We start from the raw sequence: 15,602 nt of genomic DNA on the forward strand, positions 1-15,602 counted from the left end.
CGCTTCATCAAAGCCCTGAATGAGACACACGTTTGCCATTAGAATGCTAGATTTTTTTAAAAACCAGCTTCAAAACCTAAACATCCTGTTTAATCATTTCAATTTCTTGCCCATTCTGTACGTTACCTGACCTGTAGGAGGCAGCAGCATTAGTGTCCCAGCGCTCCATAAACCCAAGGGAGTTCTTCAGGCAGCTGTCATCATCATCATCACAAAGTCCCACCAGCCCTGGATCCTCCCGCACGGGTTTGTACCAGTAGCTTAAACACAGACTAATGCTAGGGCTGAGTACCAAAATCCATACTTTTTAGGCACCGACCGAAATTGCCTCTAAAGTATTGAGTATCGAAAAAATGCCACTACATTCAATACCCAATTTCAATACCTAAGGAATAAATCTCATCAGCTTCAGTGAGCCAATAAGCATGCAGCGTGCTCCTACAAAGATCTAATAATGTTTGTGATTGGCTGTCTAACGTCACACGTCGTAGAGACACGCGGGAAAAACACTACGCTATTCACAGAGACAGGGCTCACGTAGTAGGAGCTGAAAAATAAATACAAATAGTTGTGTTGTAATGTGTAATGTTGCAGTTTCTTTTTATTTTTTATAAGTATCGTTTAGGAACCGGCATCAAAGTCGCGGTATTGGGATCGGTTCCGGAATCGAATATTTTTTAACGATACCCAGCCCTAACCATGTGTTCACTTGAAGGTCCTGACGAGCTCATTAAAACAGCCCTGGATTGCAGTGCATTCAGATTTGGGATATATATATATATATATATATATATATATATATATATATATATATATATATGTATGTATTTGTAATTACTTACAAACTGTTTTCTTCCTCTCCAGGCAAACCATTCAGACGATACCAGCGCAGCCTGACAGACACAGCCTTCATCTTCTCTAAAGCAGAAGAGAGCACATCATCCTCCCCTTACAGTTCACCCCTGGTCTCCCCCTTCTCCCGGGCTCCTCCTTCCCCTATCTACCGCGCCACGTCGCCCCCCACCAGCCCCGATTTCCGCCCCGTCACCTCTCCACAAAGGCCCAGAGCCCCCATGTCACAGCCTACATCACCTCTTCGGCCTGCCCCTCCAGCCACGGCCCTGCCCAGCGTTCCACAAACTAACAACCAAGAGCAGGCTGTTTTTGAGCCCAAACCACCGTCACCCACACAACCTTCTGCACCTCCGGCCTCCCCTACTCTCTTGGCTTCCTCGTCCCCCAGTTTAGTAAATAACAAGCTCTCTCAGTCACATCCAGAGGCCCTGCCTGCTTCGTCCCCAAATACACCAATCCAGCCAGAGCACTCTGCTTTCTGCTTCGAGCATGGTGTAGCTCCACAGGCTCCAACAGCTCCTCTTCCAGAGAAACCACAGCCAAACACAGGTAGGGTGGAACAGGACACATTAGTTATATTGGGATGTGATTATACAATGTTATTATTCTTTTCCTTTTTGAGGTAATCGGCAGAGATTGTCTCGTTATCTCTAAAACAACAAAATCAGGGTGATGGTGCAATGTGAAGATCAGCATATTACTCTGCTTATTACTTTGACAAAGACATTGATCGTTTGCCATTAAGTAGTGGTTGTTCATTTTTTTTTATTACAGGTTAAAGTGACTTAGGTGCTTTTGCCAAAAACTACACTACACCACATACTCCAGACTGTGTAAAGCAGGCCAGGAACTATGAATCGGTGCCTTGTTATACAGAAATAACAGAGCTCAGACTATTGTACAGTCCAGTCACAATTAAATATTCCCAAAGTAACCACATACTTTTAGTCATGCCGAGCCTAACTGGAATGTGCACCAAGAGAACCCGACTTTTGCATGCTTTATAGTTCAGTTCTTCTACCACAGGCATACACAGTCTCCGTGGGCTCTTTTACAACATGTAAGCTTATCAAATTCACAGGTGTGTTTTTAATTATATTATTTTCCACCCAACAGACCTCAACACATCCACTCATGTGCACACTGAGCTGGTCTCAGATGTTGGCTACAAAGTGCAGGCTGTACTGGTGGAGGAGGACGAGGAAGAGGATGTGGAGGAGCACGAGGAGGAGACGGCTGAAACACAACCACAGCCTTGCACTGTTGCCACAGAACCAGTCCAGACCGAGGCAGGAGAGCAGGATGAAGAGGAGGAGGAAAATAAGAAGGAAGAGGAAAAGGAGGAAGAGGAGGAGGGATTAAAACAGGATGCTGAGCATGCACCACTGGTGTATCCAGTGGAGGTGGTACAGGAGGAAGAGGAGGCAAAGGAAGATGGAGAGGAGAACGACCAATCAGGAGACAGTCAGGCCCACTCTGAGCCTGCTGAGTTTGCTGAGTCAGCAGTCGCTGGTAGCCCTCTTGTTCTTGTGTCCTGTTATTTTTGACTTGATTGACATGTTTACACTGCATTGTTACACTGTCACACGCCATTTATTTTTAAATGATGTACTGTAGCTTTCTAAAAGTTCATTTGATAATATGTTACACAGTGATAAAAAGATCACAACCATTCCTTTCAGATGCCGAACCAATTTGTCAAGTAATCAAACACGAGACTGTCGTCCTGTCAACCAATGGGATTACAAATGGAGAGGACACAGAGGAAGAGAATGGCATAGGTTTGCCAACAAATCAATTTAAACAATATTGCACAAAGTAGCATTGTTCAGTGAAAATACATTAAAACATTCATTCTCTGTGGTTGTACTTTGATGAATGATTTTCAACTGGTCTTCCTCAGAGCGATCTTTGAGTCCATCTGACACAGAATTCAGCTCACCAGAGCTGGCTGGCTGCTATGATCTTCATGGCACGGCAGAGGAGGATGACGTTGTTGAGGATAAAGAACAGATGATCTCAGAAAATGGACAAGAGGTACCGTAATACATATTGTATTTGCACAGTGTCTTGCGCCAAGCCTGTTAGTCCAAAAATGGAATATTCTTCGGAATTCTAAATTAAAAAAGAAATATTGTTGAATATTTGTTTGGGTCCAAAGGTCATCAAGTCATCATATTTTTTTCTAATTGTCAACAAATCCCACAAAAAGACCAAAACCAACAATGTGTTAGTCTGTCTCTCAATACTCCTGACATCAGTACCCTGTGGCTCTCAGCCCCAAGCTCATTGGTTCCTCATGAAGATGGAGATGTTACACAAACATACTGTTTCATTAAAAAAAAAGGCTCAGTAATTGTCTAAATAAGTTGGGTACTGTCGTTTTCAGCAAACGTTACTCAAACTGGAATAAATAATAATAAAGATAGGAATAAAATAGTGCATTTGTTGGGGACTATATTCAGCAGTGGATTAATACACATTCAGTTTACCAGTGAGTATTTACAGCAGCAGGACAGCGTATGTGGCATTTAAAATAAAGCATAATGCTCATAATAATGTGAGAACCTGTCACCCAGGATAAGGGTGTTGCTGAGTGATGTATTTTTAACACATTTTGGACAACAATTGATGTTTATTGCAAAGAGAAATAAGATATACCAGGCTTTGCCAACCCTAGCTCTTGTCAATAGATCAATTCATTGGCCTTTCATGGGATTTGGTGACAAAAATATAGAATATTGCCAGCCTTATCTTTTAAAATTAAAGTTCATATGAAGAGAGTTTCCATGAAATTGACTTCATTGTATTCTGTCTTGTTAATTTTAGTTCAACAAGACATGTATTTCATGATCACAGCCTTTCTCTGACTCCGTCTTCTCCACTTCAGGTTTTAGCCGAGAGACAAATGTGCGTCCGAGCTCTTTATGACTACCAAGCAGGTAAGCTGCCATTTAGAGGATAATCGCCATGCATGTGCACATAAAGTGCTTCCACTTACAGTAATTACACTGTGATTAGTGGGTCTTCACCATGTTATCTTGTGTTTCCTACAGAGGACGAATCTGAGATCTCCTTTGAGCCCGGTGACATCATCAAGGACGTGGAAACGGTGGACAAAGCCTGGTGGAGGGGTTGGAGCAAAGATGGCCGTCAAGGCTTGTTCCCTGCCAATTATGTGGAGACCATATAGGCAGGCAGAGACACACTAGCAGACACAAACACACGTACACACACACACACACACACACACACACACACACACACACACACACACACACACACACACACACACACACACACTCAGGGATGCCATCTCCCCTCACATTTGTGCATGTTTTTTTTTTACCTTAATCCTCCCACTGAAACTTTGTACTCTCTATTTTGTAGAAAGGATAAAGAAAAATGTGTCTCCCTGTTTTGTAGAAAGCATAAAGGAAAGTGTGACTCTCTATTTTGATGGTTTTTTTTTTCAGCAAAACAAAATAGTCTCACAAGAATGCAGAAATTACCCAGCCTCATTTTCTTGGATAAAATAGCAGAGACCTTTTCCTGGACCAAAATAACTTATTTCCTTTTGAGATACAGCAGGAATGTTGGTGGGAGGGATCAGATCACGATGACAAAGGATCACAAACTTGCTTTTATTGTGAGAAACACAAACAGATTTTTATAGTGTATTGTCTTCTTTTTGATCCACACATATAACAAGCATCCCATTCTGCTCACCGTTTGCTTTGTGTGTTACATTGCTAAAAAAATTGTACTGCTCTTGACTGGTATATATAATCAAGATACATGTATCAGACATCCTCTTATAATCATCTTCCTGTATTTCCTGAGTTATGTGTCACACTTTTTAGTTACTGACAGTCTCGCTGCACATTTTAATGACCAGAACAGCAGCATAACAAAAGATAAACAAGCAGAGGGAAAAAGGCAATGTGTCGACACCTGTATCTCTCTATCACACTTTAAGATAGGCTGTATTTTGCTCATATGGTGATGGCCTTTCACACATTTTGTGACCACGTGTCATCTTATTTTTTCCTAGATTTTAAGAAATGAAAGCATTCCGTCAACACAGACATGAAAAAAGAAATCTTCCTATTGTAATCTTCTGTAATGTCTTAATAATCTGCACTGTATATAATAATGTATAAAACAACATCAAAGATCTTCTCCTTTTCTATACTTGGCTTGTATGTTTGTATGCTGTATGCTTGTTTGGTGGAATGTATTTTCTTTGTATTTACTCGAAAACTTACAAATATATAGCATCTACGAACTCAAAGTGCCTTAAACTTGTTTGTCTCCTGTTTGATTCTTCATGTTATGGTTTTAAACAAACAGACAGAAACTGTAATGGCTATTATCATTTTTGACAGCTGTTTTTGAGTGTGCACGTTCTTTCAAATTTTAATGTATAGTGTCTCTAATATTTTGTCATGTTAATGGCATGTGCTTGTTTTAAATATCAGGGGGGAGCACAGTTTTTCTAAATAACAACAAATGCCCCAATCAGACATTTTGTAGGAATTCTAAAATTGTTGTTGTCTAAAAAATGTTATGTATAAATACTAGTGCTGTCAGTTAAACGCGTTATCGACGGCGTTAACACAAACCCATTTTAACGGCGTACATTTTTTTATCGCAAGATTAACGTTCTTTTTGGCCTAGAAAACTTTGTAGTTTTTTTACATGCTGTTGCAACAACTAGTAACGTTAGAAAAACTACAACACCACACTGGATCTAGCTGGACCGGAAACAAGCTGGCCAAAGAGTAGTAGGCTAATGTTACGTTTTGAGTGGATGGCGTCCAGTCTGAAATACCACTTGATGACGAAGCACACAGCTGATGCAAATTCTCCGCCCCCTCGTCAAAGCCAGGCAACAAAAGCACAAAACAAGCCAATCCACTTTTCCATGTTGATAAGAGCATTAAAATGAGAAAAAAATAATGGGACAAAAAGAAATCAGGGACATATAGAATAGATAAAAATGTGCGATTAATTGCGAGTTAACTTTGACATTAATGCGATTAATCGTTATATTATATTTTATATATTTTAATCGTTTGACAGCACTAATAAATACGTCAGTTATTCACTACTTTTAAATGAAGCAATTAAAAAATAAATAATTAAATGTAATATATATAAATAAAGTTGACATAAACATAACTATAACAGTGATCATTAATAGGTGATTACTGGTCTCAGAAAAAGTATGCCATACATTTGATTTTGTTCCACATAAGAAGAGTTGATCTGTAAATATTTATTCCTTGACGAGAGCTGAGTTCCAGAGAGAGTTTAAAGTGTTTTTGTATGCATGATATTGTTATTTTTTCACGATAAACTTGATTTCACTAATATATTTTTTTATGCACTTAACTTCAGTGGTGGAATGTAACTAAGTCCTGTACCTAGTTCAACTTTGAGATACGTGTATTTCCATATTTCCACTGTATTATACTTCTAGTCCACTACATTTCAAAGTGAAGCATTGTACATTTGTCTGACAAAATGAGTTACTAGTTACTTAAAAGATTATTAATGCATCATATATTCCACTGATACATTGTTATATGATATAACAGGTAAGGCTAGCCAACAGTATATAAAGTAATTAAAATGAGCTCCACCTTGACCAGCCGCATTAAAGTAATGAACACATAAATATCGCCTACCAATAATTATAATCTAGTAATACAATATTTATGATTCAGAAATAGGCCATTCTGCATAATTAATAATATAGTAATGATAATAATATAATTGGTACTTTTACTTTTGCTACTTTAAGTATATTTTGTTGCTAATACTTATACTTGTACATTTGCTTCAGGAGGATTTTGAATGCAGGACTTTTACTTATGTAGTAAAATATTACGGAGTATTATTGCAACTTTAGCCACAACTGCTTAACTTATGCATTCATGCCCAAATTGTGTAGAAGACATAAAAGTTGTGATTTGCAGTGCTGTATTTGCACCTATAGGTGGAGACATTGCCTTTTCCAATACATCAGTGAAAACATTATTGAGAGAGAGAGAGAGAGAGAGCTCTCTGAAATGATCAGATTCCTCAGGACAAAAGGCAAAATATTTTGACAGGCAGAGAGGAGGCTCATTGTTACACACATTTTAGAAGTGGAATTTCCAGACATTTCCAAAGCTAAAAATTGCTAATGCTGCTACACCTCAAACAGGATTTTCCTCTAGGGTAATAATGATTGATTCAACATGACATTAATATTTCTTAACCATACACCTTTAATATTTATGTGAGGGCTAGGTTACGCTCTTGTAGTGCCAGTTGAATAACAGTGTTTGGCAGATGGGCCTCTGTTCTGAAATAGAGAGGTAATGTTTGACATGGGTCTCAACCTCCCTGAACTGATGCCTGTTGACACACTGACTAAATCTATCCAGGAGACTATTCTGCAGAGGTTATCCCAGAAGGCTAATCAACAGCAATATGTGTGAAAAGGTGATGAGCCTCTTATGAAATACTAATTGGGTAGCAAGGAGAAGACTGTGAAAAGCTCAAATGAGCAAGATTGAGAGATTCAAGTTTTTAAACAGGCAGAATAAAAATAAAAATAAACTATTAACATTAATCATATAACACCAATGTATGTACTTTAAAAAGTAGTGTGCATGAGAAAGATAAACAGTGAGTGAAAGAGAGGACATCTGTGCGCATGGAATGTGAAGGCAAATTGATCTCGACAGTTGTGTCCCCTCTTCTCTCGCATCGCCATATCCCTGTTCCCATGGTCATCCCCGCAACTCAAGAGATCCCTTGTCTCTTCAGATTAAGCAGAGTGATTGGGAGACACCGGCTAATGTGCCAGTCAACTTTCCCTCCCCCTTTCCCCTCTGTCTTTAGGCAGTGCCTTCATTCTGTGACCCTCATCAGTAACAAAAACCCTTCGTCTAGGGTGCTAAACTAACAGAGAACACCCCCCCCCCCCTCCTGACTTTCCCTTTATCTCTTACTTAACTGACAGACCCTATCTGACCGGTGGAGGACTGACAATTGTGGGACAGCCGAGGTGAAGTGGCGGTAGGGAAGTGCCACTCAATGTAGTGTTATCAGCACAAAGGCCAACGACAGACACCTAATCTGACCTGGCTGCTGATGGCTCGTGGCTTATTGGCTGGGTTTCAGATTCTGGCAAACCTTGGAGGGGAGGATAAGCACAGACACACACAAACGCACGCACATGGGCACGGACACACACGTGAAACACACATTCATGTACAAACAACCGCAGACGCCCGCTATTCTTAGCCTCCGTTTCAGAGGCAGCCTTCCCTCTCCTTGCCATTCCTCAACCCCTGCCTGTCGTCGTCTAACTAATAGTTTACTGCAACTTGTTTGTGATTAATTATGTGTTTGGGAGAGTGTCAGTTTATGGAAGACAAAAATCTTACCACAGCAGTCTCATCACTCTGTGTTCAGCCTTCTGTCTTCTCTAAACTGTAGCTGCAGGCACCTGCATGCAAGTGTGAGCAAATGGGACTTGTTTTCTTTTTGGCTCATTGTTCTGCAGAAGGAAGCATGAAGGACAGGGTCACCCCATCTGTCCTGAAGGCTTCAGGTTACCTTACCAATATGTGTGCAAGAGGACCGCCCGGTTGGATCTTCCTCACTCCAAAGTACTATGAAAGTTACAGTACCCACAGTGCTCTGCTTTCGTAAAGGTTTGGCATGCAGAGCTCAGGCATGCAGTGTTATTTTTAAAAGACTTAAGAAGCTCCTGTTTTTCTCTTCCCCTGCTGAAATAAAGATCAGTGTTTGTAAGGCACCTGTACGTAAGAGCACTCACTGAGAAAATGGGTCTCATTCTCTTCTTCTTGGCTCTTTGTTCTGAACGGGCAATAGTTACCACAGGCAACATTTCATCCATCGGATCAAACATTACCCGCCGGCAGTATAAACTCCACTGGAACCCTTGGTGCTGCATCAAAATGTGAATCCACCACTGATGCTGTTTGCTTCTGAGACGATCTCAAGGCTACAGCTGTTATCTGGGAAAAATTTCTCTAAACTATTATGCTTCCTCAACATAAATCAGCTTTAGCTTGGTGATAATTCCATCTGCTGTAAGTCTTGATTAAACCTTTGCTTTTAGACATCTCTCTTGTTCTTGACATTGTCATTTTCTGTTTTCCCTTTAAAGTTAATCTTCAAAACCGCTGAAGTAGATAACGCCTCGGAAGCTCCTGATGGCTCCAGCCAAGATTTTACTGTCAGCATAGAAACCGGCCCATTAACTTCTGAAGCCCTCTTTGGCAAAGCTCCCTTTCCCCTCCATTGCCATCAAAAAGCCATTTCACTCGGCCAGTCTCACACAACCCTAACAATGAACAGAGGATTATAACATCTCTCTGTCTTGAAGCAAAAAAAAAAAGTCATTGGTGAAGACTAGTTGGCAGCATTTCCTCCACGGGATTTTTCCTGACATGATTCCCAAGAGGCATTTTTTTTTTGCTTTTATGATACAATTCCTGCGCTTACAATCAGCCAACATGTGGCATTGTGATCCAATCACAGAGATTTTTTTTCTGCCTCCAGTTCGTTAATGGTTAAGTCTCTCAGTCTATTGTGAAGGAATCTTCAAAGTGGTTGGAAACCACAGGGGAACATTGGTAGTTGTTAATTAATGCAACAGACTCTGTACAAATGCTTTATTTTCCTGATTGTAAAGATGAAAAAAATAAATCACGCTTTAAATCTAGCAACAGGCACGTCCAAATCTGTTACCTCATCTTCAAGCCGTTATCCTGGACAATGAAATGCTGTTGTTTCTCTGAAAACCATAAGTGATTTTTATTAACGCTGCTGTGGTTCCAGGAGAAATATCTCCCTTTCTGGTTTAGGTTTATTGGATTTTTCTTCATACTGATCATTTATGTTTCCATTCAGTAAATTGACGTAAAATGCTTAAATGATCTTTTCTGGTCTTTATGACTGTCATTGAATTTGAAAGAAATGGGAAACATGACAGAGGTTGTGGTAACCAATGAAAGGCAACTAAAGCAAAATTGGCCAAGACGAATGACGGGTAATAGGGTTTAATCTTAAGGTTTTCTAAATTGCTTTCAATCCAGTGAATTACTTTAAATGTTTTGGATTGCTTGTGATTGTACACATTTTCATATTTTTTAAATGAAATAAATAGTCAAAATTCTGTGAAGAAGAGTGAAATATTGTCAAGTAAATCATGACCTCAAACTGAAGACTAAATTGTTTTCAGAAGTTACCAGTCAGCCTATAAACATGAAGTCCTAGTGGTCAATAATTGGGTGAGCTGTCCCTAAAGACTAGCAGGAGTGAAAGCATGCTCACACGCACGCATACATGCACGCACGCATGCACGCACACACACACACACACACACACACACACACGCACACACACACACACACACACACACACACACACACACACACACACACACACACACACACACACACACACACACACACACACACACACACACACACACACACACTGCCTTTGGCACCACAATCACTGCCAGATGCTGTGACTTTCTCTCAGACAATTCATTTCACAAGTATCTCTGAAGGAGCGATGCCGATGGTGGATTTGAGGGAGACAAATGTACATAAGCACGTGTGTTAGTGAGTGATGCGGATATGCCGGTGGCAGTGCGTGAAAAGGACACATATGAGATCAGATAGAGTTAAGACTAATTCACAGCCTGGCCTGAGGACATTAAGCAGGATAAAGTGAGACATCTTTTCTCACACCATTCAGGCTAAAGCCCATGGGGACACATTGTTTATTTCTTGGCTGAAGTACATAACTTTAGGCTATAAGAGCGATTTTGAAAGAAAACAACATGGCATCATTTCTTGTAGCTCCAAAAAACAGCAAAGGCAAAAAAGCTTATTTTTATGCAAAGAAAATGCATCTAAGATAACCAGTTCAAATGTTTTTGACCTTGCAATAAGACAAGAACTTGTGCTTTGCAGTTCGCACTGCTGTTCCAATGATTGTGATGTTAACCGTGCAGATTTATAGTGGATGAGACACCCAGAGCCAGCCCTTGGCAGGCCAGGCACGGTGCCCGCCCCAGGGGAGGTGGATGATGGAGAGCAAACAGCTAATAATTAATACCATGATTACACAGGCTGCAACAACACAGGGAGACAAACCTTCACACACACAGGCAGGGACCTGGCCAAGACTGATAGCACAGGAGCATGCAAGTACACACACAGATGCACAAATATACTGACACAGGCAAGCACGCACTGTATCTGTCACACACACACACACACACACACACACACACACACACACACACACACACACACACTCACGCACACACATATATACTAACCAGGGGCAGCACTCACACACTTAATATCACAGCATCTAACATCTCTTTGTTCACACTAAGATCAAATGTGAAAGCCACACTGGAGCATTAGAGCAATAAAAACAGTAATTTTATAGTTCTGTTTAGATTTTACAAGGTTTGTGCAGCACGGAAATAAAGCCTATCTTCTATTCTATTCCGCTTTGCTAAGATGAGCCACTGGTGTTTGGTGTTTCACTGTAAACAGAGTCGCTCTGTGTCAGTTTGGCTGCTGTGAGACATTTAAAGTAAATAAATCCAGCTTGCTAACCATCCACTAAACCCTACCTGCCATGTGTAGAGCTAATACTATAATTCAAAGGCTAAAAAGACCATAAAATGTTTAGGCTGTAACAATACCACCCAGACCCCCCCCCCTCGTGCATGTGTGGATGAAACCTCCCATCCTACACAGCCATTACCTAAGCCACACAGTATAGATAACAACATAAAAACATCACGGTCACCCTCATTAGCAGCCGGGCTGGAGTTCCTTTGATTTGTACGTGCATGCACGAGGTCTGCAATGGCTTCCATATGGGCGCCGCTTAATTTTTTTATATAACCAGCATCACGTTACTCCGAGATGAGGTGATCCCAATTTCTCCAAAACCTCAAGTATTTTTCTAAACGTGCTCGACATGTCCAGGATTTCCTACCATTTGAAGGGAAGCAGGGGCGGTGTGTTTTTTTACTACAGTGCGGCTTGCGGAACTCCCTCGTAATATAGTGTGCGTGTGTGTGTGTGTGTGTGTTATAAATCCAGAGAAGGAGAGAAAGACAGGTTGTGCGCAGTAATGTTTATGTCTGCATAAGTATGTGTGTGCGTGTGAGTAAAGTAATGCCAACCATGGAGGGGCCATGCAGGGCCCGGGGCCCGCAGCCCTTGGCCACCACTTCCTCCCCCTCAGTGCCACATTGACTCTGTTTCCATTACCACAGTGGAAGGAACAATAAAGGGCTGATGTGTGGATGTGTGGTCTACTAGCACAGCCGAGGCCTGGACAGCCCAGGACGGATTGGACTTAGCTATTGAGAGCTTTGTGTTTTTGTGTGTGTGTGTGTGTGTGTGTGTGTGCTGTGCATGCTGCATGTGCTCTACCTGACGACAGCTTGTCAGACACAGGAGAGTAGAGGATCACTGCAGCAATCTTAGGGCTCCTGCACACTGGCTGCGTGGAGTGAGCGTGGCGTTTCTGTTGCGTGGCGGCTGCGTGGATTTTTCTATGTCTTTACACACCAGAAAAGTGTCTGTATAAAGTCCATGTAATTGTTTTATCAGAATCCAATTGAAATACAATTTAAAAAGGAGTTCAACAGATTTTGCTAAATTGTTAAAAGTGAATGCTATCCTATCCTTACTGCAATCAAGCAGTAGTATACTTCATGTTAAACATAAATATATATCCTGATTTGATCACAGCAAAGACAACGTCGGCAGTACTGACGGCAAAATAGGCTACAGAATATTTTGTGCAATATTTCTTTTTTAAATTACATTTATATCTGCATTTCTGTCAAAACCTAGAGACTTTCAAACATCAAAATGTCATTTATTAAATGTATTTGTGTCAAAATGACATTTAAACATCTTTTCCTATTCTATTTTGCCTGGAAACGCTCCCAACACGCTTGCTTGTTGCGTGAAAAATAGGCGTCAGTCCTATTTCTAGCATGTACACGTTTTCTGAGATGTGTCACACAGGCTGTGTGCAAGCTCTTACCTGTTAACATGGGAGGAAATAAAAACGGACACGCCATGCAGCTGACACGCTCACGCCACACAGGCAGTGTGCAGGAGCCCTTGTACGTTTTTGCCCCAATCTAATTTTAAAGCAACACCAAAGCACTTTTCCTCTACAGGTTGGAAGCGGAATTGTTCATTACCGCTGTCGTATGTCTCATTCGAACTACAGATCCGCTACCCGATCTGGCAAACTTGCATAATGCGGTTATAGCCAACAGAGGGCCGCAAAGCGATGGCAGAAGTGCCGTTCACCCTGTTACGAGTTGATGAACCACTGAAACAATTTTGGAAAGGTACAAAAGAATCTTTGGTGTTGCTTTAACACCTCAGCCTGCTCCTATCAGGTAATAATTGACCCTACTGTATAGTTTTCCTTTGATTTCACCTACATATTGTTCCGGGTTTGGTTTCAAACTTGCGGCTGTAGATCGAAAGAGCTAAATCATGGTTGAAACTGACGAAATTAAATTAGATGGAAATTTAAACCTGGCAGTGATAACAAACAAAAATTAGCTTATGGTACGCAGAAGAGTTTCTCATCTCTTTGTTTCTTTCTTTGAGGAGATGATGACACATTTGATCCTGTCTCGCAGTGTCACATGTCAACCTCCTCATGCCCTGTCACTCTGACAGCTCACAGCCCGCGAGGCAAAGGATCATGGGTGCTGTGTAAGACACAGCGGGGAGGTCGGAGGAAGGCAAGCTAAATGCACGGTGTGTGTTTCTGTGTGAGTGTGTGCGTGTGTGTCTGTGTGTGACTAAGTGTGCGTGCATGTGTGTCAGTCTAAAGGGATGGATGCATGCCAAAGGCGAGAGCAACACCATGTCAGAGTGCTAGCAGACGATGCCCATTTCAGATACACTAATTCAAACAGTCAGCTCAGCCATGAAACCATTTCCTCCCATGATTCCTCCACTTCTTTCCTCACTGCTCCATGTGCGTCAGCAGGGTATTGCAAGGTGTAACAACAGTCATACTTCAAATTTTGTTACCTTAAGATTATCAGGTTGTAGCTGCCTTCAGGAGAGTAGATGTTGAGCTTTAAAGTTTTAAGAATCAGAATGTGCTTGACAGAAAGCTAATTAAAGTCACTATAATTCATAATAGGGGAGAATATAGGACTAAACTGTGTGCATCTGTGCATAAATGTTTGGTGACCCATGTCAAACACAAATAATAATGCTTTGTCGTTTAACAGCGATTGCAACACAATGTCCTCAGAAATCTTGTCAACGTGAGTGAGTTTTGAGTTTTTTTTCAAATTCATTTGACTATCTTAGAGTTTTGGTGGAGCCTGCTGCTGTATGTCTCTCTCTCTCTCTCTCTCTCACTCTCTCTCTCTCTCTCTCTGAAGCTCCACAGGCTTATCAATGATATGGGAGCTCCCTCAGTGGATAACCTATCAAAGCTACCGGTCATGACACTCTAAGTTGATAGGGTCGTGTGGGAGCATTGGATTTCTTGGCTGCATTTGTATATGTACCCTACAGAAGGCTTTTCCCCTACAGCAAAGGGAGCTTTATGTAGTTGTAGTTGTATGTTTTTTTCACATAATAATAGATGAATGGATTTAACAAATAATTGTTTAGCAGAATAATGCAATATATATATATATATATATATATATATATATATATATATATATATATATATATACACAGTAAGTGTGTTAATGTATGTATTTCCATATTTGTCATCCAGGTGTGTTTCACCTTCTATGTGAGGAAGTCCAATCTTTAAATTTACTAAACTGTGTATCATGAAGTAATTACATATGTCATCCTTCAGTCACTTAAGTTCCTCTGTCTTAAAGGGGTGCCATGCAGTTTTGGCCATTTCTTCGCTGTTTTCTTGCTGGTTTCTCTATAGAGCTCCCCCTACAGCTTCGGAATAGGTATTTGGCAGCTCCTAGGTTTACTTGTGTCTGACTCCTCACTCGGTCAGTCTGCCGTGCTGCCAGAAATTCCGCCGGATCACACTCTTTTGCGCCCAGATATCTGTTACCTTCTGCTTCCTTTGTGTTGGCATTCTAAACTCCGGTGGATTTATGAGGACTGATTAACTGCTCCTCAGATCTCTGCAGGGTAAATCCAGACAGCTAGCTAGACTATCTGTCCAATCTGAGTTTTCTGTTGCACGACTAAAACAACTTTTGAACGTACACGTTTCATCCAAACAAGTTCCTAACAAGCTATTTTTCAGCAGCACCATGGTTTTGTCGGGCGCTTAGTGCCGCCCATGATGATTGTGATTGGTTTAAAGAAATGCCAATAAACCAGAGCACATTTTTCTCCCATCCCGGAATGCTGTGTGGACTAGCTCCTCCGCAGCGCTGTGGAGGAAGGTCTGGCAAAGGCGAGACTAAGCTCCCAACAATAAGGCCATAACTATCATTTAGACTGACCAGCTTCTTACATGGCACACAGAGGTCATTTTACAATGAACATCTATTAAAATACATTTGCATATTTCTATTGGCTGGTATTCTCTTCCCTGCTCCACACATACGTAAACAGACAGAAAAAAAGAAACTAAGCCATTGTGTGTTTCCGACTTCATGGCTGAGCTTACTGTAATATGTGGAAAAGTGTCTTCCT

At 41.0% G+C, this 15,602-nt stretch overlaps 1 protein-coding gene across 1 annotated transcript in view; it reads left to right on the forward strand.

Moving 5' to 3' along the window:
- Positions 1-5,149, forward strand: part of si:dkey-40c11.2 (drebrin-like protein) — a 34,745-nt gene extending 29,596 nt beyond the window's left edge. Inside the window, exons 10-16 of the mRNA XM_028578177.1 lie at positions 138-246; positions 865-1,404; positions 1,972-2,367; positions 2,538-2,636; positions 2,759-2,892; positions 3,746-3,797; positions 3,912-5,149. Coding sequence (XP_028433978.1) covers positions 138-246; positions 865-1,404; positions 1,972-2,367; positions 2,538-2,636; positions 2,759-2,892; positions 3,746-3,797; positions 3,912-4,048 — 1,467 coding nt within the window. The 3' untranslated portion in view covers positions 4,049-5,149. The remainder of the gene's footprint in view (positions 1-137; positions 247-864; positions 1,405-1,971; positions 2,368-2,537; positions 2,637-2,758; positions 2,893-3,745; positions 3,798-3,911) is intronic.
- The last annotated feature ends 10,453 nt before the right edge of the window (positions 5,150-15,602 follow it).

The sequence above is a fragment of the Perca flavescens genome, chromosome 5 (genome assembly GCF_004354835.1).
Source record: "Perca flavescens isolate YP-PL-M2 chromosome 5, PFLA_1.0, whole genome shotgun sequence".
NCBI lineage: Eukaryota > Metazoa > Chordata > Actinopteri > Perciformes > Percidae > Perca > Perca flavescens.